The following is a 26,900-nucleotide window of genomic DNA, read 5'->3' as shown; positions in this document are numbered from 1 at the left end:
TTCTATGGCCGAGTTATGCACGACTTTGTGTCTGTTCATTTAAATTTCCCGTATTCTGAAACGCACTGATGTTTGTGGCTGGAACATGACAGACGTTGAGTAGCACAGGACTGCAGTCCGGGGTTAATAGTCATTTTGTGAGAAGGTTTACAAACATCTTACCCTGAAGTGGACCTGTACGTAACGGTAAAAAGGGTGGTTGTTGATGTCCAGGGGCAAAGTGAGCTGAGCTTCTTCCAGGATGTGAGGCGCCTGCAGCAAGGCCAAGCAGTCTGCGTGCAGCTCCCTCCTGACTGAGGCGATGCAGTGAGCCAAAAAGATTAGTTCACACTCTGTGCACCATCAGGATGCTGACCAGACAGGTTATTTTGAGCTTCTTGGAAGACGCCATTAAAGTTCGTATTTTTCAACTTTTTGTTTTATTTAGTAACTACTGACGTCCCTATCCAGCTTGATCACGCACCTTTAACGAGCTGTCAGAGTCTCAGAGCATAAATTATGAGTAGGTTCATCATGTGATGAACACTTAATGTGAAGGATGAACATCTACCCACCTGCTGCCGTCTGCAGGAGAGCGCCAAGTTCTGCAGGAATCACAAGATGGGTTACATTCACCACTTCGCGCTTCGTCAGCTCCTAAAAGAGTGGTGCAGGGTGTTTTTTGTGCAAAAATTAAAGTGAATAGAACTGATTTACCCTGCATATTACAAAACTTATTTTGGAAAAACATATGCATTAATATTTACAGTATATCATTTAAATGTAATGTACGTTCTAGGGGAGCATTCATCTTACCATCTCTCTCTTCCTCCTCTCTTCTTCAGCTTTCCTCTTGGCTTCAAACTTCATCTGGAAACAGGTTGCAAAAATCACACTTTTTTATTTCCATTTATGACTATCAGATGTAAAACAAACAAACAAAAAATTAAAACAAATCTTTTGCATTTGTTTTCAAAAAAAAAAGAAAGAAAATGCTTTCTGTTTTTTTTTTACCGATCTCATAAAAAGCAAATGACAAGGCATGCGAAAAGAGAGTGGAGGCACCTTTATGTATTGTTTGCGGTTGACATACATTCGCACATAAGAGCGGAACCGGACCAGACTCTCCCTCATTTTCACGTAGCGCTTCCTACAGAGGAGAATGACAATTTAAGTCATACTTTAACTGATCTAATGAATAAAAATGAACAAACCTTTCCACATTTTCGTACAGTAAATGTAGTTACTATGAGTTTTCCAAGATACACAAAGTCTTGTATTCTGGCATGCAGGCCTTGCGGCATGGGCGGGCATTGGGGGGCATTTTCTTTTACTTGAGTAATATTAAAATTTCTGTTTTTATTTTCTCTCTCTGTCCTGCTAAACTCGTCTGGAGCTGCTGCCATGTTTAAGTCACATCTCACCTGAGAAGGAAGCCCCGGCTGTGCGCCTGAAACCCGATTATCTTGTTGCGAAATTCGACAAATCGCTTCCTGACGAAGAACATGCGGGCGTAGCGCTGCAGAGTGAGCGCAGCGAGCTCTCGGCATCGCTCTCGTTTGCACTCCAACAGCTGGTAGACGTCCTCCTTCAGAAACAGCTGCCATTTACACACACAAAAAAGGCCACCTTCAAATGCAATGCGTAAACTTACAAAAAGGATGGACACAATGAAAACATTATGTGCAGTAGAAGAACCTGGTTGCACCAGGTGTTGTCTCTGTCGAGGTGACGTCTCTCACCTTTGTGACCCCAATGTGGAAGGCCCCAGGTCGGAGGGGACACAGCTTGCTCAGCATAATCACACAGTTTTCTCCGTTTGCTGGCGGCGGCTGTTTAAGTCCAACCAGAGACTTATACCTGAGAGACAAAATTCACCAGTCTGAGAAAAAAAGCTACACCACACGACTTAATTTAATGTAGAACCTCTGGTGAGGGGTTTTAATATCGACCGGTATGATTATTGGACCTTCTCATTCATGCTGATCATACAACTCAAAATAAAAAGCCCACAGCTAATGAACCCCACTGAAAACCTCCTGGTTATTCAACCGAATATTGATTTCTGAACTCTTCCAGAGTTAAAACATTAGTATTGTTGTTTCTAAATGAGTATGAACTTGTTTTCTTTGCATTATTTGAGGTCTGAAAGCATTGCATCTTTTTTGCAATTTTGACCATTTCCCATTTTCTGCTAATAAATCTTTGCTTGGAATTTTTGAGACATGTTGTCAGTAGTTCACAGAATAACAGAACAATGTTTATTCTACTCAAACATATACAGATAGAAAGTGAAATCAGAGAAAGTGATCATTGTAAGTGGTCTCTTAGTTTTATTTCCAGAGCTCTATATGCATATAATTGCTTGATCTGATAAATGTGGAATTATCTGGCATCTGGAAATTATTCCCAAGAATAAACAAAATCCCTATGGAGAACTGCAAATACCTTCAAGATATCTTGGCTAATTTATTTTTATCACTACGCCACAGAAAGAAGTGGCATGTGAGGAGCTGCCTTAATACAAATCCACTCAAATGAATTAATTAGAAGCTACCAAAAGCCAACTTCACATATTCATTCATTTCATTTCATTCATTCATTCATTCATTTTATTTTGGTAAACTGTCCACATCACCAGAAACAACAAAGAAATAACAATAAACAATAAGTAACCCACAATTTACCAAAAAAGGAATAGGCTGAAGCAAAGCTTATTCTTGCCTACCCTATTTTTTTTTTTACCCTGTAACCTACCAGGATATTTATTCTGATTCGATTTAGACAGTAAGAATGAAAAAGACATGGTTTTTAAAATTTTTTTTCAGTTTATAGTAACATCTGTTTTTGTCGGGGAATGAAACACAGCAGAAGTCACGTCAGTTTTTTTTTTTTTTTTTTTTTACTAATTTTGTGTCGTCCACTACTCTTTGAACCAGGAGTGATTAAAACTTTTCCTACTGCACATCTTCCATGAGATGTTTCTGACGTCATAAAAGTCTAACGTCTTTGAACAAGTCGTCAGTTAGTTCTTACATTTACATTTTGCAAATAATTTAGCTAAAATGCCTCCTGGGTGCCGCTAAAGGCAGATCTCGGTGGTTCTCAGGCCTCAGTACCTGAAGAGAAAGACGTAGAATGGCATTCTGACCGGGTAGCCCTCTCTGCGGATCCTGATGGTCTCCAGGACCCCGGAGTGTCGCAGCTGGCTGCTGACCAGCTCGTCCTCAAACACGGCTGGCCGCTGTTCACAGTTGGACAAATGCACTGATTCATAAGCAAATCCGCCAAGAGCTCAAACATACAGAACGTAGATGGTTTACCTTCATATTATTTGGCTTAATGCAGCGAACAAAAAAAGGGTTGCACCTGAAATGAAAGAATGAATAGATTATAAAGATAACACACACAGAGCTTGTTTTCTTTTTAACCTAAAACTAATAGCAGGTGGGCTTCACCTCTCCATCTTTTCCACGAGCTCCAGCAGCGACTGCTGGAACTTGCTGCTGACGGTGGGCGGCTGGTACTTTCTGGTGACTGAGCTGCTCTTCCTCATGTGGCCTCCTCCTCTCTGCTGAGCTATTGCGTCTGCGTGAGCCAGGAACAGGTTCGACACCATCTACAGACACATGCACACACACACGGCTTTTATTCAACTTATCAGTTTGAGTGTACATTTTATTAGACGTCAGTTTTGGACTTGCCTTGTTTCTGCTCTGAATGAACAGGTCCAACACTTCCTGCCGAACCTGATCGTAGTTCTTATCGAGGAACTTATAAACCTGGATCAGACAGCTGGCATTATCACATGATAAAATATAAACAGACCCACATTTTGTGACTTGGAAAAGTTTTCACGGCCCCTGCACATTTCCAGTGTTTTTCATGTTACAACCTCAAACTTTAATGTTTTTTTTTTTAAAAAGAGATAAACCAACACAAAGTAGGGCATTAATGCAGTTATTTCATTAAAAAAAAGGTGTTTTTGCAAAATAGCTTGAATCTAAAAGGTGGAATTTGTATTTATATTGAGCCCTCTTAATCAAATACACCCAAATACAATCTAGTGCAACCAAATGTCTTAATAACTCCTCCAGCTGGTAAGTAGAGCTTTGCCCAGTTCAGAAAAAGAAAGCTTTTTGGCCTTCATGCAAGATTTTTAGCTGTAAATGCAATAAAAGGTACTTTTAAAGCATTGACCCTAAGATCTGTAAACAAATGCACTCAAACACAGTTCAGGTCGGGGTATAACTTTAGGAAACAGTGAACATTTCTTGATAATGTAACTTTTATAAATGACTTATTTTGTGTTATAAGAAACCTGGAGTTGACTAAAAAAACTCCAGCGGTTCGATTGCTGGAGGTTTTTTGAAATTCATAATTTTGGTCTGAAATAGTTAGCTGGAGATGAGCATCAGCACTTCTCCCAACCCCACTAAGTACAAGGGTGTTAGAGGATGGATGGATGGTTTGAAATATCTAAATGATGAGCTAGGAGCAGCTGAGTACCTGGTAGGTGACCCGACCAGCAAAGTGCTTGATGGTGAACTCTGGGAGCGGCATCTTTGGCTTCACATACAGCGGATTGTGGCCATGGTGATAGTGACACTTTTGCAGAAAAGTGTGGTCTGTTGCCTGGCAACAAATTAGCACGACTCACACTTTGATCATTTGTGTATTTTGCACATGCTGCACACGGTGCAACAATCCTCACCTGAGGGAAACAGCTCTGGTCGTCCAGAATCCTCAGTATCCCATGAGGCTTAGCGGCGATGATGTCGATGCAGGGCTGGTTGTCGCTAAATGTGATGTCCTGCCACGGGATCTGCTCTCTGCTGTACTCCTCCTGCAGCGGGATCACATGTTTCAGACGGGATCCGTTTTACATCTCTGCGCATGCAGTCGCTGCTTTCTGCGCGATCCGAGTTTCTCAGGAAGTCTGTGTGTGAAATCGAGCCACTCTGCAGGCGTGACGCCGACTCACCAGTTCCTCCCTGAATACGATCCTGTTGAAGAAGAACTGCAGGTATTCGTTTGCATAATTGATGCAGAGCTGCTCGAAGCTGTTGAAGGCCAGATCCTGTCGCCACAAACACACACAGCAGGTGATTCTTCACGTGTGATCTTCCGATCGGATGATTATTCAGGATCTGATCTCTAAAGTTGAGCACAGGAACATTAGAGAGCGGTTCGTGGTTCTGCAGACCGGTGTGCTGAATGAGCTGCAGGTTTCGCAAAACTTGAACAAACCCTTAAACCGTTATATTGTTTTTACATTGAGATCACTTTAGAATAACCAAAGTTAGTCAAGTAATATAAACCACACTGTACAGATTTAAAAAATCCTTATTGTTAGCAAAGCCTTGATTTCTTAACCCGTTTGGCTATTTTTAATATACATCAGTGAGCTATGAGGAGAGAATAAATACCTAAGTCAAAGATCTATGTAGTAATTCTTTAGTTTAGTATTTTTAATGATAGTGTGTTTGATGGGACATAATATTCCCAGGTCATTCAGACCTGGGAGTTATACACAGCCTGCTCTGAATTGATGGCTTCTGGAAACTGTCTGCCTGGTGTGATAACGGGATTCAAAACAAGCAACCTATTGTGCTAAATTCAGGCTGCGACTTCCTGTAATCAGAGTCATCACGTTGGGGGTTTTTCCCATGACATCTGTGTAGCAGCTCTCGGCAAAGGAAAATTAGGCAAAACTCCTGACAGTTTTTATTTAACTCTCCCCAACAGAATACAAAATCTGCAACACTCGCCTACCTCAAACCCATAAATGTCCAGAATAGAGATGGAGAGGCTGTGTTGGCGAGGGTACACTTGAGCGTTGATCCTCTCGGTTAACCAATGGAAGATAAGCGAGTACAGAATCTTGGCAACAGCATCTCTAAAAGGTCAAAATGAATTTCTACAGTCAGGAGGGTCTTATGTGTGAACTACCAGGGTTGGATCTTGTCACCTATTTTCTCTCACCTGGCATCAACAGCATTTTCCACACTCAAAGGGCTGTAGATTTTGTCCCTCATTGTCTCCTGTGGAAGAAAACGGAGCAAAAATACCCATTTATGGATCAGGTTAATGCATTTCAGTCAACTTAAAAGATTTTGGGGAAGCTATTTCACTGCATTTATTCTCCCACTTTTTTTTTTTAGCATTCCCTCCTCCTCGTCTCCATCACATGCTTTGCTTCCTGTTAGCTCTTCCGTCTCACTTCTATTCGCCACCTCATCGACTCAGCAGATAAAGAGCGCTTTGAGATTCGCGAGCTTCCTTTGCCAAAATCCACTTGACCAGCACACACACCCTGCGCGCACAAACCCAGCCAGAGGAAAGAGTCGGTAGCGCTGACTCCTCTCCTGTTACATGCGCACCTTTGTAATCAGAGTTTGAATAATGCAAAAGGCTCTTGTGTTGTGTATATAAGCAGGTGGCAGACATAAGATTTCTCTCTCACCACCATCACTTCCTTCTTGGAGGATTACAAGTTGATCGGATTGGATAAACTAGGCTGGCTTGTGGGAAAGCCTTTATTTTTGACTATTTATTTTTTTATTCTATTTTTTCAACATTATTGGACTCACGGATCCAATGTGCAAGTGAAAAACAAAAGATAAAGCATGGATTTCCCCCTGTGGCACCTGTTTTATAAGCATGAAGGGATGAGAGAGTTTTCCTCATATCTCTAACTTTTGTTTGGCTCCACAGTGATGAAGATATGAAGAAGAATCAATCTTCTACCTGAGGATCTATGTCGAGCAAAGAAGAAAAATGTTTTAACTTGTACTTTACTGCAAAGGAGACAAAATCAGACTTCTTTCTATTATCTGAAACTATTTGTGGAAATTCAAATTTGAGTGGACTTCAAATTTCTCAGAGAAGCACTTAGAAAGACTTGAGTGAAAGACAAAAGGCAACTTTTCTTCCATGTTTCGCTCGTGGTTATGACATAAAATAAGACATAAAAAAACGTTTGGACAAAATCTCATTAGAAGGTTTAAGTGTCTGTTTATAAATCTATTTATTTGCATCTTGTTGCTGTTTGTGTTTCAGGAGGCGGAGGAGGGGTGATTGGTCGCTTGGTATCTGTTTTGATTCAGAATGGTGAGGCGCATCAATGAAAAGTAAAACGTTTCAGCTACAGCGGCACTGTTTAGATCAAAGTAATGCGATGTGATAAAATGGCCCAGTCAAAGTCCAGATATGATCAAGCTGTGGATCTGGAGCAAAACTTAATAGTTGACGTTCACATGTAATCTGACTTTGCTTGAGCTGCTTTGCAGAAAAGAACTGCAAGAAAAAAGAAAGAAAAAAGCCTCTAAACTGGTCGAGGCATACCAAATAAAATCTTGTCCAGGGAATACAGAGGATAAATAAAACACAATCTTTTCAGACATAAAAAAAAACTTACTAAATAAATTTCTAAATAAAGTTAATTGTGAAAATGCTGAAAGAAATAGAACAAAGGAAACCAGGTAGACAACAATGGAAGAGGATCACTGACAGCACTTAGTTTCTGTTGTCTATTTTCCGTGTGTGTGTGTGTGTGTGTGTGTGTTGACACACAAGCATCTAATTGTGTCTGTGTAAAGGACACTGGGGCCAATACAATGCTTTCATTGTCACCACACCTGTGTAAGCAAGACAACAAGGCTGCCACATGAACCAGTCAGTCTACTTCACTGGAGATGTCAAACGTTAAGCAGTGATAGCAAAACTACAAGGAGGAGAACATGTCATCCCCGACACATCCTGCAATAAAATATAGACGTCTTAAACGGAAAACTCAACCTGTTTGACACTGACCGTGACTTTGTACGTAATGGCTTTCTGTAGTCCTTCTGGTGAGATCTGCAGCAGTTCTGCCACCACCCTGATCTCCTGCGCGCTCACCACTGACGCCACCTCCTGGCCATCAGCCTCCAGTGCAGCAAGGAAAAGGGAAAATGTGTTCAATCTGTTGAGAAATCACTGCAGGGGAATCAACCTTAAATGAGGAAGGAGCTGAGTTGAAGATGAGTTTGGAAGTGCACCTCAGCAAATAAAATTTCATAATTTATTTCTGCAAGTCATTCCAACGGTTAGACTTAAATAAACACCAGTTATTGCCTGTGTTGAGACTCCGGGTTGTTATTAATCCCTAAATCTGCTTTGAATCACAAGAAGACGAACTGGAAAGCTCGGAACTTTTCAAGTCTGAGAACAAGAATGGGACCGTGAACGCAACACGAAGCCCGATTGTCATTTAAAAGCAGAGTAGGATTTAAATGACATGTCAACATCATTTCATAGTTGATGGAAATTGATTTATTATGAAGATCATTAAATAATTTCGAGTAATCTTTGAAAATCCCTCAGTCATTTCTTAATAATCGTGTTTAATACTTACTGTTACTGATATTCCTCCATTTGTCACATAGTTACACTTATTGTATAACGGGATGGTACTTTTTGTGACAGATACCAATTACTGACAGTAGTTAGCGTCACATCAGTTAGCAAGTCCCTTTGGTTTTCTGCCATTCATGTAGAAAACACTCAACTCAGGTGTGACTTCATTACCAGTTTCGACTAGAGACAAATTGAATGCAGCATTGTCAAAGTGTTTGATAAAAAAATTCAATATCGGACTGGCTCTTCAACTCGCAGCTTAATGTCAGCTCAACATCTTTCCAATCAATGTTCTATTGATCACAATAGCAAGAGTTAAACCCATGTACCTACCATTCATAGAAACAAAGCTGAAAAGCAATTACTTCTAATAGACTCATTTGGATAGTGTAATATTTGGTTTTAACTCAAGAGTAATTTCAAAAGTAAGTACAAAATGCAGAGAGGGTGATAACCTAAATCAACCTAGAATATTACCTCATGTTTCTGAAAGTAAACATTGCCCAGGTGCAGTACAGACGCGAGGACTCTAAAGATGGCTGACTGGTCCTCAGGGGTGAAGTGAAGGATTTCCATGGCAGAGAGCAGACGTCGGAAATCATCTGCGTCGCTCTTTCCTCGTATCAGATAGTCCCCTCCCTTTATTCAGAGGCAGAGTTTAAACATAAGCGCGAGCTGGAGGAAATGATCTGTGAGGAAGACACTGTGTTGCTCGCTGTGTTATACCTGGTTGAGGTAAAAGTAGGTTTCAGCATCTTGCAGGTAGAAAGCCTGTTTCTGCTGAGAAGGAAGACCTGCCAGCATCTCGTAGAAGATGTGATAGTTCCTCTCATCTTTGGCCTGAAGCAGACATCAACAGATCATTCCACAGACAGCCAACTACGTAAAACCATCATGCTGTATCAGAAGTTACCTGGAAGACAATGCGGGATTTTTCCAGCAGATACTGAGAGGTTATGGCACCACTGATTATACCACTAGACAAACAAATACAAGGGGGTAAAAAAGATGACACATAAGTAGGATTACAAAGGAGTTGAAGAATCAAAATTTGTCTTCCGTACTCACTCCTCCAGGTAGACCTCTATGTATTTCCCAAAGCGGCTAGAATTATTGTTTCGCACAGTTTTGGCATTTCCAAAGGATTCCAGCAGAGGCGCCGCCTCCAGGATCTACAACGTATTCAAACACAAAGCAAGTCACACACTTTGATCACAGAAACACACACACACACACGGACACTGAAACTCTGTCAACTAACATTTTTACACACACTACCCAGAAATCAGGAAGACGACTTAGTCTTAAACAAAGCAAAGGGAAAGAAAAAATCTCAACAAGATGTGCATCAAGACCTTTTGTGCAAAAAAATAACAAAACACAAGCCACAGTAACAATCACTCAAAACATTGTTAGTGTTGAAGTGGAGATACTAAAACAAGGACACTAACACATCACATATTTAAATGCTAAGTAACAGAAGGTAAGACGAGTGGTAAAAGGACATGCAGAAAGGACGACTACCTCAATCTTTCCTCATGAAAAGCCATCATAGATTTAAAAAAAGATGAGACAAACACACGGAGAGAGGGATTACAAATCCACATAATTTGGTCCATCAAAGTATATCAGCATCACTTTGTATAAGTCAGGATGTGTGTTCATACCTGTTGCATAGGATTTGAATTGTGATCTATTGCCGCCAGGTAGCGAAGCACGAGTTTGGTGGCCTCCGTTTTTCCAGACCCGCTCTCCCCACTAAAACACATTAAAACTCTGTTACTCACAATCCACCACCCATTAACTTTTTAAAGACTCTTTAATAGGTGTATAACATATACAAAACTTAACACTAAATATTTAGTTAGCAAGGTAACTAATTAGTGGTCATCAAACTGAGACCCCCGATAATAATCCTGCTATCCTGGCGGTAAAAAACACAAATCTCCCAAAAACACAAAGAGCTTTTTCTTTACTTAAAGACTTCAATTATTTGATTCTCATTATCGCCCTGTTGGTGCTCATTAAGTGTTTGACTTAATCGACTAAGTTACATGAACACTTCCCTTCAGCTCACATTAGGCAAAGACTCAATTCCACTGTTAAATTAAAGTATCCGAAACAGTCTCTCACATGCAGCTCGGCCAACACACAACCAGCCAGTGCTGTGCCACTGCCAAGGGATTAGCACTAAGTACCATCATTGTGTGTTTTGTGTGTTTAAGGGACTATGGCACCTTCACAACTTTCCAGCATAAGGTTTCAGCTCGCAGCCTGCTTGGGTAAGAATCAGGCCATTAATGGTCACTGAACACTCGACCTCAGTTAGCCCTTGACACGCACTCGCTGACACACACACACACACACCCACAAACCGATGGTCCACACACGAAGATTCAAACCTCTGAAAGACGATCTGCTCCTGGCCCAGACCTTGTTGGGCTTCCCTTACAGGTGTCTCCTTCCAAATATGGCTAAAGTGTTCGAGTCGTGTGAGAGGTCTTTTTGTGTCAGGTGCCAATTTCTGCTCATTTCTACACAAACCCTTCATATCCAAGCATTCCCAATGTTTCTAAAAGGAATTTGGCTTGGAAAATGTCAAACTTTTCTTATATTGTGCCACATAATGAATGCATTTTATTGTTTTTTTTTTTTTATCAGCACAAATAGCTGTATAATTGTGAAGTGGAATCAAAAGGTTTCATACTTGTTAACTTATTTTTTTTTACATAAAAAAATCCGAAAAGCATAGCCCAATAGAAAGCTTGTGTACAGAACGATTTTCAAGCTTTGTCACAGACTCTTAATTAGATTTAGGTCATTCTACTACACAAAATACCTATGCCATTAATTCGTTTAACTTTAAACGATTTAAAGTGAACACATTTCCTACCTGATTATTATGACCTGGTTTTCTTTGGCATCCATCATTTTGGAGTAAGCAGCATTTGCTATGGCAAACAAATGCCTGCGAGACAAAAGGCAGAGGTAAAAACGTCAACTAACTGAGAACATTTGAAATCAGAAGAACACAAAAAGCACCTGATTATTTTTTTCTTTAAATGTTTTCAGCCAGAAGCTTCAACTCAACTGCATTAAGGAGGAACATGGAAGATGACTCCTATCCACACTTTTATCTGATATATGCAGATATCAGATTCCCATTATGTTCCAATATGTTTTTGTAGTACATTTTAAAGAAATAGTTTGCACTTGTAACAATCTTAATCAGTACTGTAAGCATACTGGAAAATCCTGGCCTCTTTTTTTGTTTTGCATACTTGCTATGACCCTAAACTTTACTTACGGAGGGTGTTCTCCCAGAGCATGACCCTTGTACAGCAGCACAACGTCAGTTCCATAAATGTTGTACATCTTGTAGGGATTCACAGACACCAGTATGCTGCCTATGTATGTCTGGATGAGATGAGTAAAGAGTGACATAAGTGAAGCAGACAACTGAATACAAATATTTAAATAGTCCTGTGAATAAAAGAATGGATATGACCCTTTACAGATTTCCTTTTTTTTTTCTTGTCACATCATTCGATAAAGAAAATTTAATAAAAAAACAAAATGTGGTTTTGAAATGATGTAAATAAGATTATTCAAACCTAACTGGGCCTAATTGCAATAATTGCATAGGCTCATTACCAGTTCTTTCAAATTCTGCATGAAAGCTGTTTTCTCCATCCATTTATTATGTTAATTATATTTTCCAATATAACCAGGTACGCATGTTGTTGTTTTTTTCAATCAGAGGGCGTACTGATCATTACTGGTTATTAATAACTGAAAATGTAGGCCTGTCACAATAACTGTTTCTTGACAACTAATAGTCCCAGAAGTTATTGCGATAAGCAATACCATTATTGTTTTGAGACAATTTGCCAGTAATATCATGACAATAATCGAATAATAACGCAAGAAAACATTCTCAAAGATCAATAAAGTTTCAATTCTAATGAGCATGTAACACAGGAAATGAAGACATTTTAAATATCCAAAATAAATCAACAAAACAACAAATAAAATTAATTATGAAGCCTTCAAAAAAAAAAAAAAAGCGGTTTAGTTGAGACCAAAACTCCAGACTGAAAACTTTTATCATCCAGTTTTTGGTACAAATCACATTAAACTCCCAACCACCAAAATCCTACACTAATCCTAGGGCCAAACTTAAGATTTATTTTTAGAAATTATTGAATTTGTTTTATTTCATTATGTGATTAATTGACTTATTGATTATTGTGACAGGCCTAGAAAAATAAAATGCAATACCACGTAAATTTTTTAAAAATCTTTATGGAGTCAAATAATTTCTTATAGGACCTTTCAGTCAGTACTTACGTAAATAAGCTGTCTGTCAAACCTTGTCCTTAAATTCAGCAAAACAGCTCCCTCATGCATCTCACTAAAAAAACACAAAGCAGGTTTGTCTTTTAGGTTTCCTCAGTATTTGTTGTTTGACCCTGCTTAATATCAGAGAGGAAGGTTTGTACATTTTTGCCATTTGAGTGAAAACTTACTCTAACTGCGTCATGTCTTCCACACCGTCTTCCTCCCTGAAGTCCCGGTGAGTGATTGTGGGCATGCTTCTGATTGAGTACATCTATAATTCAAGTGTATACAGACAGAAATCAGAACATCAAGTGAAAACACAGGCCTGAATTTGACAAACTTGGACAGATGCTTTAGAGAAAAATTTTAATTAACTTTTTTCTTCTGACTTGTGGTTTACCATCCATCAGTAATGTTAGACTTATTTGCAACCTTGTTTGCAAATGCTTCCTTATGTTTTATTATCCTCAACAAACCCTACAACCAATGCTTGTCTTTCAGCTTCATTGATATCATGCAGAAAATAATTGTTGTTTAATGTAATTATAGCATGGCAGCATTTGTTAAATCATTCTAGATCATTACCTTGTCATACCATTGCCCCTGAGGTTCCCCCTCTCTGTTCAGATTCCACTGCCCTGGTCCCTCCCCTTCAGGTCTTTGTCTCATTAGACTCTGGGTGTGTTCAGGAAATTCTCCATCTCCGTACATTGACCACTTGTTGAGGTTCTCCACTGTCCCATGAGGGAGAACCCTCTCTGCCCCCCAAACATCTAGATCTTCTTGCATGACGTCCGCTCCTGAACCTTGTGCCCAGTGCTGTTCAGGTCCAGCTCCTTGGACATGTGGTGATACTACAGCATATGAAGGAAGGCGAAAAGAAGCCCCCTGTAGGTGAGATTTCCGTAAAGCACCAGAAAGGTTAAGAGGTTGTGGAGCGCTGGGGGCCCCAAGCCGTGTCATGATATTACCTTCAGGGAGACGGTAATTTGCTCCACGAAGGTTTGGGTTCTTTGATAATGCCTTTGACAGGTCAAGCGATTGAGGTGAAGAAGAAGCCTGGGAGCGTGTCATGAGTGTTCCATCTGGCAGGCGGTAGGAAGAAGATCGGAGGTTCTGGTTGCGGAGAGCATTAGAGAGATCAAGTGAACGTTGCTCAGGAGTATTAGCAGCACCACGTTGCCTCAATAATGATGTGTCTGGGAGATTGTATGAAGCACCACGGATGTTGCTATTTAGCAAAGCACCAGAAAGGAGAGGGCTTGAAGGACTTTGAGGTTGATTTTTTGGAAACAGAGACGATCCTTCTGGTAGTTGAAACTTTGCCTTGCGGAGGTTTGTGTTCATCAGAGCACTGGACAGCCCTAGTGAAGAGGATGCATTCTCAGCAGTCTCCACATTCTCTCCTGGACGTGTAAGAAATGATCCATCTGGTAGTCGATAAGAGGCCTTTCGGACATTTGAATTAAGAATGGCTGAGGAGAGCATGGGGGAGGAAGACACAGGGGCTGGCTCATTTCTAGTGACCAAAGTTCCATCTGGTAACCTATATGTAGCTTTACGCACATTAGAGTTTAACAGGGCAGAGGACAACATAGAGGAAGACATAGGGGAAGGATCTGGAGCAAGTTCAACAGGTTCATTTCTGGTAACCAATGAGCCATCAGGTAGTCTATATGTGGCTTGACGTAGATGTGGGTTCTGAAGAGCATTGGAGAGCACTGAGGGGGAAAGCCTTCCATTATTAGCACCAACTCCAGGGACATTTGTACCTGTGACTTCCACAGGACCCTTAGACATTGCCAAAGTACCACTTGGAAGCTTGAACATTGATCCTTGAATCTGGGAAGTTCGCAGTCCTCCAGAGAAAAGTGGGGAGCTACCTCTAACACTTCCTTGTGGAGGTGTGATGGAAGCTGGAGCTGGTGAGGCTGAAGCTGGAGATAGATGTTGCTGAAAAGGAGATGCAAAGGAAGCATTACGTAGCTGAGAGGTAAGCATAGCGGAGGACAAGTGTGGAGAGGTAAGAGGGGAAGATGCTGCTGTTTGAGGGGGATGTGAGGGAGGCAGGACAGTTGTATGGAGATTGGCACTGTGCTGTAGAGGGGATGAAAATGAGGCGGTGCGTAAACGGGAATTCTGCATCAAAGCAGTGGATAAACCCTGAGGCCCATATGGGTTGACCATCTGGGACTCTTGTGCAATGATTGATTCATCCCCCTGCATTCCTGGTATGGGAGAAGGGATCCTTTGCAAAGGTGTTGTAATGCCAGCATTTTGCAAATAAGGATTATGGAGTGTGCGCCCCAAATGAGGGGATGGTGGTAGTTGTTGAGGGAGAACCTGAGAACTTGGTAAGGCGTTGGTAAGCATGGGAGATGGACCTGGGTCCATTAGTGTGTAGTTATGCTGAGTAATCCCCTGAGATGGTAGGTGGACACCATGAGTAAAATTAGACTGAGGCACAAGAGGTTGAAAGGAAGCTGGCCCCAGGCTGTGGGGTCTTACTAATCGATGAGGTAAGGGAGAAGCTGGGTGAGACATATGATACATGGGAGAAGCAGCACGGGAGGGCAGAGGAGATCTATGTGGCAGGGGCTGTGGAGATTGGGGTCTACTCTGGAGCCTTCGGATCGATGGCTGTGGAGAAACAGGACCACTTTGTTTTAAAGATGGCTGGGGAGATAATGGGCGCACTGCTGGAGAAGAGCTGATTGACTGTCTTGATTGAAGAGATGGTTGGTTTCTGGGCATTCGTACTAAAGGCTGTCCACGACCAACAGGTCTGTGGAAGGCTCCTTGGACACTACTAGTTCGTTTGGTTTCCCTTAAACCTACAGGCCGAGAGTTTGATCTAGCTAGCATGGTTGTTCCAGAACCCATTTCTCCTGAAGGAGAGGCAGGGCCTCTATGTATAGATGACCTAAAAGGGGCTACTTGCTGAGTTACTGGGGGTCCAGGTCTACTGCGTCTTTGTAAATAGGGATTAGCTGGTGAGGGTTTCACAGCTCCCATAGGGACATGGCTTCTCACTCTAGGACCTCCTCTCAGCCTGCGGGTAGAGGAGCGAGTTGGAAGGGGTCGAGAAGAGACCCGTGAAGGTGAAGGGGAGGGGGCATGATGGGGAGAAGCGGGCCGGAAAGACTTTGGTGGAGAACGGGACACAGGCTGAATTGGGCTCTGCCTTTGTGGAGAAGGAAGAGGTGGAGAAGGAGAACCCCTCATCAAAGATGTTTGTTTTCTTTCTTGAAACAAATGTGGTCTCACAGGGGGCAGATGAACTGCATCTGGAGGAGGTTGCTGCCTGAAAGACAATCTTGGGGAAGAAGGTGGACTTCGTCTTTTTCTTAGTGATGCTCGTGGTGAAGCCAGAGGACTAGAAAGTGGGGAATGGGGTCTGACAGTGGAGGGACCCCTGCGTAAACCAATTCCCCTTCTTCCTTGTTTCAAGGATGGTTGAGCTCTTACTGACATCCCTCTCCTATAGTACGGTGGAGAAGAAGGGGGGCTTGATGTTCTCTGCCATTCAACTGGGGTTGTGGGCCGTTGACTTACCATTGAGGCCCGGTGAGTGTGTCTATGTACGCCCGGGGAAATGTAAGGGTCTGACTGAAAGCCTGATTTGAACTCCATTGGATGTGGTGAGAAGTGAGGAGAAATGTAAGGGTCTGACTGAAAGCCTGATTTGAAGTCCATTGGATGTGGTGAGAAGTGAGGAGAAATGTAAGGGTCCAACTGAAAGCCTGATTTGAAGTCCATTGGATGTGGTGAGAAGTGAGGTGAAGGAGGCCCTTGTACCCTTTGTGATCCCGGTCTTAATGACATCTGTGGAGAGAGAAGGGGACTCATTTTTCGGACTGGCACCGGGGAGGCCATTGGTGAATGAAGTGGTGAATACACTGGTTGCTGCATTTGCAGGGCTCCTGGTGAAATTTGCCCCAACTGAAACATTTGTGAGTCCTGTGGTAGAGGTGCTTGATAAACCTGGGAAGAAAATTGAGGGGGTAAGGGAGACGGGGAACCGTAGTTAGGAGGAACAGTAAAAGGGACAGTAGGTAGCTGAGGAGAAGGAAGGTACTCTTGATTATTGATCACAGATGTTGAAAAGATAGGATCTCCAAGAGGAATGGCGGGAAGTTGTTGATTGATATCAATGGGCAAAGAAGACTGTGCAGAAAGGTATGCTGGGATGGGTTGTTCAAATTGTGCATCTGACAGAATTTCCTGATTATTGAGAACCAAGGATGGATTGGTAGAAGGAAACATTTGGGGAGAGAGTTGAGTATGAAGAGAAGGTGGTGGCAAAGTTTCAACCTCTAGTCTCTCTTTTCCAAACAACATAACTTGGGGCCTAGGGACTCTGAACTGTTCAGATGGAAATGCTTCAGGTACAGGGGAGGAAAACTGTTCCTGTCCAAATAGCTGTCCGGTCTCAGCCAGATTCAGTCCAGGATTCATAGTGACCTGTTGCTGATAAGGGTTGTACATTTGAGCACTTTGCGCATATGCAAGCATTGGGTCATTATATATTCCTGGGACTGTATCATAGGTGCCGCTCATTATCCCATATGCGTTTGGTATACCATAGTTAGAAGCCATGTTGTGGTCAAAGTAATCCACATATTGTTCAGGGTAAAAGGAGTCATGAAACCCATACATGGTATCATCATAATAACTATATGGGTCTGGCTCTACAGAGTACAGAAATCCATCTTCTCCATAGTAATACTCTGCCCCATCATGGCCATTGTAGTCTTCATATTCATCATCATAATAACCATATGGGTAACCAAAGTTATCTACATCATCATCATAATAAAGCTCATCATCATAATAAAAGTTGCCCTCATCATCATAATAACCATACTCATCCTCCCACTCATCATCATCATAGTATAATTGCTCTTCATAGGGATCAGTTGGGTCATAGTTAAATGGTTGTCTTTCAAAGCTTTGTGGTCCCCACCTGTTATGGTAGTCTTCTTCATATCCATAATTATCATCATATTCATGGGCTCCATTATAATAATTTATGTGTCCCCCTCTGGTATCCCTGCTAGCAAAGGATAGGTTCTTTTTCCCCCGTCGCCCTGCCCGCCCCCCATGCCGGCCATGACCCATAGAAGACAGGAACCTACCCGTCAACCAGTTAGTTGTTGCAGCCATCCTACCAACCATCCAGCTTTTACTCTTAAATCCCTGCCCTGCTTTCTTTTTTCCAAACATTCCTTTGAACTTCCCTCCTAATCCCTTTGCCTCAGAAGCCATTTTATTACCCTTATTTCCTAAGTTTGATAGATTCAGTGTTTTTTTAGATGTGGTTTCTTTAGAGGCATCGTCTTTTTTGTTAAACAAACTGAAACCAGACAGACCAGGTTTTTTGTCAGCAGACCCAGATTTGCCCCCAAAGCCAGCAAAAAGCTTGCTGTTCCCAAGAAGAGGTTTACCGCCAGAAGAGGGTTTCTTTTTTTTGGAAAGTCGTAGAAAGAGGCGAGAGGTACTTTTAAGGTTTCTCTTTGGTTTTGCTTTGTCAGCTTGTTTAGAAGGCAGGCTAAAAGGAGAGGACTTTCCAGCAATACTTGAGAGGGCTTTGGAGGCTCCTTTCAGGTGAGATGTTGCATCTACTTTTTTAACTAAGTTCTTCTGCCCCTCTGCAGCCAAGCCCATCATGCTCTTAGAAGCTCCTTTAAGATCACTCATCTGCTTTAGATTTACTGCATCCATGCCTTTTTTCACTTGTGGTTTTCTCTTTGGATCGCCTTCATCTTCCTCATTACCGCGTTTAGGTTTCATAGCCATAGCTTTGGATGCTCCTTTTAGAGCTGCCTTGCCTTTTCCCTTATCTCCCTTGGCTGCCTTCTTGGATACTACCTCTTCTTCACTTTCACCACTTTCCTGTTCCTCAGACATAACCTCCTCTTCTTCTTCTTCTGAACCTTCTTCTGACTCACTGACAGGTTTCTTTCCTTTTCCTTTCTTCCCTTCATCTTTCCCCTTACCCTTTGCCGGTGGCTCAGAAGCCTTTTTGCCACCTTTTTTGTCTTCTTTTCCTCCCTTCTTCGGCTCCTCTGACTTGCCTTTCTTTGCAGCTGATTTTGAGTCACCTTTCTTTGGTGCCATGGTACCTTCTCAGATCTTTCCAAATTAGACAAAGTTCCCAAAAGTACTGCAAAAGCAAGTGAGTATAAAAAAGTCAATATGTTTTAACAGAATTAACATCCTTCGATTTGCTTCTCAGTCTATCACAGATCTGAAAACCTTTGAAATGCCTTCTCTCCAAGGTCAGTTGCTCTGTAAAGTACCCTCAGACGAACCCCAGCCACTTTCTGTTAAAACACGATCTAGTAATGGAGTCGAAATCTCAGCCATCTGTGCTCACTCGTGTTACGCTTCTCCTTCAGTTGTCAAAAAAAGAGTTGTATAAGTTTAACAAGGAAGAAATTTGTCCAGAGGAGTCACTAGTTTAATCCATTTGTGGTTTGAAGTGCAAAATGCATCTCTTTTTCAAAAACAAAAGTAGTATCCAGTGTAAGATCCTGTTCTTTTATGTGTTTGTAAGTAACCTCCCAGGGTCACACAATGAATAAATTATCCTGTCATTCCAATGACAGAGTCAGTGTAGTCCTTTGTCTAACGTTCATTGTAAATCCGGTCCGTAAGCCCGGCAGGGAATCCTCATCGTGGCGGCCGCACCAACTTTGGCAGCAAGTCCCTCTGACAAGGAGAGCAAGCGTGAGTGCAATGGTGTGAGCCTCGGTGTCCTCTTTGTTTTAGACTGAGTGTCCATGTGTGTTTTATCTGTGGCTGTATCCTCCCACATCCACGTCAGCTTGCCTTTGTGACCTCCTGCAACCCTCTGTGTCTCTCTCTGGTTACTGAAACCTTCATTCTAACGTTTCTATCAGGTTTGACATCTTGTATTTTTTTTGATGCATCTGCAATCAGAAACGAGCCCATGTCCTGTTTGCGTTCACCTGCATATGCAATCGGAGTGAGCATTACCTTTTAAAGTCGCAAAGGGCACCTTAATATAGCAGGTATACTATCTTGGTGTAACCATATCTACTGGTTCACTTGTGTATGAATAATGCACGCTGGCTGAGCTGTTGCTAAACTGTGTCTGAGCGGCAAAGGTACTCGTAGCCAAAAGATGCCCATCAGTAGCAGGACGGATCACAGCCGGGAATGATGATGTATGATACAACACTCATGCATCCAACGCTATCAGCTTACACCAATAATACATGTAGAGGCCACAACTGTTGCGCATAAAAATATAAAGGATTCACATAATAAATTAGATAGCCAAAAAAAGATATTAGTATAGCATTGTATAAAAAATATTTCTACTTTGAAATATCATTATTTAACATGCACAACAGCAAATGTAACACCATAGCAGCTTTAGTCAGTGGATTTCACAGATACATCATGTTGCCTGCAGTTAATAGTTGCTAATCTATAACGTTTCTAGAAAGCATGAACTATAAAACAATATCAACTTTTCTACTAGGTTATAAGCTTTTAAAACATAAATAAAGGTATGCCTTTCTCTGGCTGAACCTCAGGATGTAACACGAGGTTGGGAACTGATTTTGAGTACATTTGGGCTTTATCGTATTGATAAGGGGGTTTGGGGCTCATTCGTCGATGTTGGGTTGATATTCCAGGAGGTCATCTCAGTGGCAGAAATGAATGTTTAATGGGTGCCCTGTGTTCCTCCTACGCAGATAGGATGAAACATTCATCACAGGCTCCTCTAAATATATCACAACAGGTCAACCCAACCCTGGCCTTCTTGTGCACAAACAGGAATAAACAGAAAAGATTTAAGTCAAAGGCTGGCAGCCAGGGGCCACAAGCAGATGAAAGTGACATTTTCATTTTACATCTCAATCCCACACATCATCCTTCACACAGTGCAATTCATAACAGACCTCCTTACCTTTAAATATAATATCAGTTTATGACGACAATCTTGAATTTGCTTTACTGGGGTTTCATGTAGTAGATCAACAAAAGTATGTTGTGTATTAATTATGAAGCACAAGAAAATTGAAGAGTCTGAAAGTGATTTTGTGGAACATGAAATCCTGCAATGTCTTTGAAGAATGTGTGCCATACATGATTCATCACAGTGAACAATGGGCATAATTCACAGTGTTCCACCACCTCAGGACCAGGTACCATTCTTTTCCATGACATCATCACTTGATTTTAACATTTTTTTTTCCTTTAAAAGTTAAACTGACCGTCTGATTATTAAATGCTCTATGAATAACCCCCAGCAGTCCCTAGAGTTCCACTATAGCTTTGAAGAAACTAGCCTTCGCAGAGGAGTAAACTATTTCCATTGAGTTGCATGCAATTTTATGAGTTATGAGTTGTAACTGGATCGTGATTGTGATGCTTGAGTCAGCGGTACACACTGATGCAGAGTTATTTATGTCCAAAAAAATTGTGGAGGGCTGGATTATGCGCTAATCACACTGTGCATTATTTTAAATGTTGGACGTCAGTTTTCCTATGGCACCATGTATTCCATCACTGTCAAAATGAAAGCATTGTTCGCAGTAATAGTGACAGCAGTAAATCAAACATCTGATGCATTTGAGCACAAATGTGATGCACTGCATGGTTTTATTGAGAGATAATTGAGCAGAGTGTTGAATCCAAATTCATACCACGCTTTTCCATATCCTTCATTTTGTGTTATACATGTTGTCTTTCACATAAATCCCCACAAAATGCCTTTACGTCTTTGGTTGTTATATGAAAATACGAAAAGCTAGACGTTGCAAGAAACATTTTTGACCTCCAATAATTAATGAGCTGAAGTCTGCATCACATTTCCCAGGAGCAGTGACCACAACAATCCATTACATATCCTACAGGCTCGGCATGTAATAGTAGCAGACACTGGTATCATTTAACTACAGACATAGATAAGGGGATATTCATGGCAAGTAGGTACAGGGAAAAGTTCAAAAGTTCCTCGGCCCACATCAGATATACTGAGTATTATTATTCAACAAACATGTAAAGCACCACATGTACACTATCGGGAATGTTTGATAAGCATCTTCTGCAGGGTCAATGGCAGAGATAGGAAAAGTGGAGACAACGGCAAAAAGAAGGTACTGAGAAGAAGAAATAAATGAAGCATCTGCACAAAGATGATAGCCAGTAGTGGTATCAGGATGACTAAAACTGTGATTTTCTGTTAATTTGGAGTAAATGTAGGTCGTGAGGGTAGTCAAGAGATTCCTCCTCTTTATGCCAATCAATAACAAGCACACAACATGCAGATTCGGGTATGTAATGAAGACTGCCTAGAATGAAGAATGAATGACCATGCAATTATTAAATGCTCTATGAATGCCCCCAGAAGTCCCTTTCACCAATCACCAAAGGTGGCTCAAGAAAATGAAAATTAACTTTTGCCCTTTGCAGTCAATCAGAGGCAAAACTAGGACTGAAGAAAAAATTGTGAATATCAGTGCAAGTAATATTAATATCTCAAAAGACTATGTAGAATGGTATAAATGTTTGCTGATATATTCCAAGAATCAATTGTTCACACTTTGGATGTCAGAAAGATATTGAGCCTTTTGAATAGTTTCACTGCAATTAAGGTCCACAAAATATTTCTATAGAAACTACAGAGACAAAACATTGTGAAAATGTGAGGAGAAAGATGAGTGATGTAGAGGAGGAAGAAAGAAAGAGTGATGTGGGTGATAGAGGTCAACCTTAAGACAGAACATGAGACAGTAGGCTTCACTCAGGTTGCCTAAAAGCCTTTATGCTCCATTGAGGTCTTAACCTTCACTCTCAGATTATCCTGTGACTTGATAATGGAGACACACCAGCTCCTAAGCTGTTAATATATCAAAGAGCTGCCTTGGACTTCAAACACATCTCCGGCTTCACATTGGTTTTAATGTCACGAAATACACAGACGCTTTGTGGAAACGCGTCAGAACCTGCTGGAATATTTGAGAACTTGATTCAAAAATTGCCAATGCAAACTAAAGTAAGATGGATTAAAAACGTCCACTTAGGACATGATGTAATTGATGTCTGGTTGTCGTGTTCACCAAAATGCACCAATGTTGCTGATGCTAGAGTTTATGAGGGTGTTCAGATTAATAGGCAGCTAAAATAAAGAACTTTAGCCCGTTAACTCAGTAATGTTCCACCGTCACTGGAACAATACTATAAATCAACTGGTTTCAATTACATTTTATGAATAGCATTCCAGAATCAAACTGTTTGCCACAAAAAAAAAACACACAACTGTGGGACACATGCCCAGTGTCTAGATTTGCAAAATTCAAATAAGGAAGGAAGATTCATTCACAGCAACTCTCTAGTATTAAAACACCAACCCAACATTGCATTTAAATACCAATAAACATACTTACATAAAATAATATTAATGATAGCAAGTATATCTAGGAGAAAACTGCTAATAAATTTGCAATTTTAGTTATATCACTATCCACACTCCTTAGCATATGTAAAAAGCATATTATTCTTGCTTAATATGCAAACAGACCAAAGAAAAGAAAACTAAATACGAAAAAACTAGATATATAGCTGTTGTTTGGAAGCACTTTGGTTTTGACACCATTTTAAGCAAGATATTGCAACAAAACAATTGTAATCACATTCAATTTTCTGTATACTGCAATTAAGAATTTTATTTCTGACAAGTCAGAGCTCATGCAAACAATGCCAACTATATGCATATGGCAGATTAAACTCATTCAATGATAAAATCAGCTCTTTAATTGCTTACCTTATTCTTTATGATCCACACTTATAGATTTATCATTCATGAAAACGTGACAACCGCCTGCTTAAGGTAAAAATCAAAGCTCTCGGATCAACAGGGTCCGGTGTGCAGCTCCTCTGACCTCTAGTCCTTCTCTGTACTCTGCCTCTAATGCTTCATGTGAAGACCAAGCACAGTTGCAAGCATCTGCACACACAATGGACCCACAAATAGTACAGATACCCCCCCTTGCAAGGACTCAGTATCTATCTAAATAAACGTGCAAAATTGAGCTGTTTGCAAATCAATCCATGCATCAGTGTAGCAGCGATTGGGTTACTAAGAAAACATCTTGCACTTCTTTATATCTGTCCAGCGCTAGCAAACAATTTCACGTACCTATTGTGCATTAATGGCAGGATTTTGTGTGCACAAAAACAGATGCATTGTGCTATCAACGTGGAACACTTGTCTTTGCACGTCAGGCCAAAACAGGGATTTATTATAAAGAGGCCTGGACTTACAATGACTGGAGAGGCGTTTGTGTGCCTTATCAGTGCAGCTCAAACACACACAACACACAGTCATGTTTGCATCACTTGTGGGGACTTCACATTGTCTTCCATTAATTTCTACAGCCTAACCCTAACCATAACCCTAACCATCACATACCTAATTCAAAACAATTTCCAAGAAAATGTCCCCATAAGAGCAATGGTCCCCATAACCTCACATTGTAGGCAGAAATTCTTTCCCCAAAATGATATGAAAACCTGGTACACACACATACATTTAAAACAAAGTTTGTTTTCAAATGATCAAATAAATATTTGTGGATACATTTTTATATTTTATTGTTACCTGATACTTGTTTTATTTATCTTTAGCTGCAGTTTTGCACATATTTAGGTGAAAAGCTACAATGTGTTCAGTGTATGCCAAATCCTTGTAGTGACTAATTAACAGTTTTTGTCTTGACTAGGGGTTCAATTCAAATGAAGCGCTCACCTTGTTCTCTGATAGCATTGTGATCTTTCAGTCTGTAGGGAGCTCTATCTAGAGGACTGAGATTTATTTTCACACCATTTGTTACTCCTGGTTTGGCCTGAAAAAAATCTAAATGATTTCAGATTGAATGGAGATTCAGCACACCTTGGATTAATGTTTAAACGAAAGCCAAAAAGCCACTTTTGGTTGGGTAAAACACTAACAGGTACAACTTACATGTTAAATCCTAAATAGTTGTTTTTAGAAATATATATATATAATCTATAATCATGAAAATATATATATATAATATTATCATGAAAATTATTCAAGATTTAACATTATCCTCAGCAATAATGATCTATTCTGGAGAATTACTATATGGGGCACAGAGTTGTGCGTCTTTACAGGATGTTTTTTTCTGCTGCATGCTGTGCCTTTACACGGACAAAATATACTTTGTTTGCACAGAAATCCACAGCACCTGATGGATGCACACAATGTAAGCACCAAAACCTACCAGTTAAAGCTGCATCAATATAACATAAAGAAAATTCAGTCCAGTCATTCTCCATCTTTATAACAAAAAGACACCTGCTCTTGTATTGACTAATGGTTTGTATTGAATCCATGCTGAGTATCTAAATGCTGTTGCATTTAGATTTAATTATGTGGACATTCCTGCGGAAAATCTAGCCTCCAAACGTAACACATTTAGTTCAAACAAAACAAAAAGCTATGAAGCAAAAACAAAATATAATAATAATAATCTATCTTGTTGAATTAATTCTTTTGAGGAGAGCACATTTACACTTTCCACAAGCTGTACATTGACTAATTTACATTGCATGAGTGTCATGTCTTTAGTATTTGCCCAGAAAAATATATAAAGGATTTAGAAAACTGTTCACGTTCCTTCATCTGTTTTTTAGAGACTTGCTGAATGAAGTAAAGTATCTGACCAGAGTGCTGAATGTGGGAACTGCAGCCCCATGTGATGATCACAAAAAACCACAAGGGGGCAGAAACGACTAACATTTTGAGGTGCTGAATCATTTTATTATTATAAGTCACTTTTCTAAGTTTAAAACAAAATCTGTAATTATTATAATAATGTTTAATTGTATGTTGAAGCATCAGATGTTCTAGTAATTAAACCAGTACAAAATTATTCTTATATTTTTTATTCATTTTATAATCATTCTTGTGTTCATTATCCTTGACTGGCTCTTGAAACTTTCTGTTACACATTTAATTTGTAGTTATAATCTAATTTGGGACACTTTACCACAAGCTTTGAATCATTCAGGGTTAAAAACAAACAAAAAAGGTCTCCAGGTTAAATCAAGAACCAGTGTTGTGTCCAGATAGAGCTCACTAAAGAACCCAAGTTCAAAAGAGTTTGCAATGTGGATGCCTTTCTCTTACCAAGAAAAACATGCAAATCATTTTTAAGGTCTGAATCTACGTATAATTTTACCTGCTCCAATTACTGTCGACCACATAAAATAAAAAAATCACATGATGTAATTTTTTTTGGGATTGTGGTTTTATTTTACTTTTGAGTATTGAAAACTTTTAATGCAGCCATTTTCTCCCACATGGGAACAAATTTGAAACACCAGGCACTCCACTGAAGCAGAACCTGAACTGTTTACACCTGAAACACACCATGCTGCAGTAATATGACACTGAACACGTCCCAGAACACACCACCCCCACAGCGAAACACGGTAGTGGCCCCATCATGCAGCGGGAATGCTCTTCCTCAGCAGGAACAAAGAAAACTGTTCAATATTGACAGAAAAAACTTTATTTGTGTGTTTGAGTGGCCAGATTTAAAACTGATAGTTTGTCTTTAGCTGAAACATTAATTTCACAGATACTTCCCATCCAGTTTGACTGAAATGTAGCCATCTTGCAAAGAATGGGCGGGTAAAGTTCGAGGAGAAACACATTGTCTGTTGCAACTGAAGGGGATTCTTTCACGTTTTGATTAACAGAGCTGCACTTTTCAGCTTTTTATTGTAGAAAAAAGGTTTTTAAGACGTTTAGAGTTTTCCTTCTGAGACCAGGATGTCGAACTCGTTTTCATTGTGAGGAGGGTCAGATCACGAATGTCCACCAAAGGCCGATCGTGGCAGATTATATTGCTAAACTACACATTTTTTAAGCTAACAAACATAGCGTATTAACCGGACTATGGAGCGCACCTCAATTTGAGCCTCGCCCAGAAAGTAAAAAAAAAGTGGAAACGTAAATATATAAGCCGCACCGGGTTATGAACCGCTTGTATCTCCGCCGCTCTCGGTTTTCCACAAGCACGCGGTCCTGCGTCTCCAACGCCGAACCATTGGTGGGACGTACAGCGGTGACGTAAGTGGTGGCGTAACCCACGTATGGAGGACTTGTC

The 26,900-nt window shown here is 40.6% G+C and overlaps 2 protein-coding genes across 2 annotated transcripts in view; one reads left to right on the top strand and one right to left on the bottom strand.

Moving 5' to 3' along the window:
- myo15aa (myosin XVAa) overlaps window positions 1-13,524 on the bottom strand; it is a 36,420-nt gene extending 22,896 nt beyond the window's left edge. Inside the window, exons 1-27 of the mRNA XM_055034938.1 lie at window positions 13,306-13,524; window positions 12,909-12,991; window positions 12,730-12,793; window positions 11,687-11,796; window positions 11,273-11,347; window positions 10,047-10,137; window positions 9,904-9,909; window positions 9,448-9,551; window positions 9,293-9,356; window positions 9,106-9,219; window positions 8,857-9,018; window positions 7,795-7,908; window positions 5,965-6,023; window positions 5,755-5,878; window positions 4,964-5,059; window positions 4,694-4,825; window positions 4,489-4,614; window positions 3,684-3,761; window positions 3,438-3,598; window positions 3,303-3,348; window positions 3,099-3,223; window positions 1,722-1,839; window positions 1,404-1,579; window positions 1,045-1,129; window positions 796-849; window positions 551-636; window positions 163-289 (exon numbers count right to left, since the gene is read on the bottom strand). Coding sequence (XP_054890913.1) covers window positions 163-289; window positions 551-636; window positions 796-849; window positions 1,045-1,129; window positions 1,404-1,579; window positions 1,722-1,839; window positions 3,099-3,223; window positions 3,303-3,348; window positions 3,438-3,598; window positions 3,684-3,761; window positions 4,489-4,614; window positions 4,694-4,825; window positions 4,964-5,059; window positions 5,755-5,878; window positions 5,965-6,023; window positions 7,795-7,908; window positions 8,857-9,018; window positions 9,106-9,219; window positions 9,293-9,356; window positions 9,448-9,551; window positions 9,904-9,909; window positions 10,047-10,137; window positions 11,273-11,347; window positions 11,687-11,796; window positions 12,730-12,793; window positions 12,909-12,991; window positions 13,306-13,509 — 2,784 coding nt within the window. The 5' untranslated portion in view covers window positions 13,510-13,524. The remainder of the gene's footprint in view (window positions 1-162; window positions 290-550; window positions 637-795; window positions 850-1,044; window positions 1,130-1,403; window positions 1,580-1,721; window positions 1,840-3,098; window positions 3,224-3,302; window positions 3,349-3,437; window positions 3,599-3,683; window positions 3,762-4,488; window positions 4,615-4,693; window positions 4,826-4,963; window positions 5,060-5,754; window positions 5,879-5,964; window positions 6,024-7,794; window positions 7,909-8,856; window positions 9,019-9,105; window positions 9,220-9,292; window positions 9,357-9,447; window positions 9,552-9,903; window positions 9,910-10,046; window positions 10,138-11,272; window positions 11,348-11,686; window positions 11,797-12,729; window positions 12,794-12,908; window positions 12,992-13,305) is intronic.
- Window positions 1-26,900, top strand: part of LOC129363100 (protein shisa-8) — a 281,634-nt gene that overhangs the window by 190,662 nt on the left and 64,072 nt on the right. The gene's annotated exons all lie outside the window — the stretch shown is intronic.

The sequence above is a fragment of the Poeciliopsis prolifica genome, unplaced genomic scaffold, assembly GCF_027474105.1.
Source record: "Poeciliopsis prolifica strain line A6 unplaced genomic scaffold, Auburn_PproV2 SCAFFOLD010, whole genome shotgun sequence".
Classification (NCBI taxonomy): Eukaryota; Metazoa; Chordata; class Actinopteri; order Cyprinodontiformes; family Poeciliidae; genus Poeciliopsis; species Poeciliopsis prolifica.
This window is presented reverse-complemented; position numbering and strand designations above follow the sequence as displayed.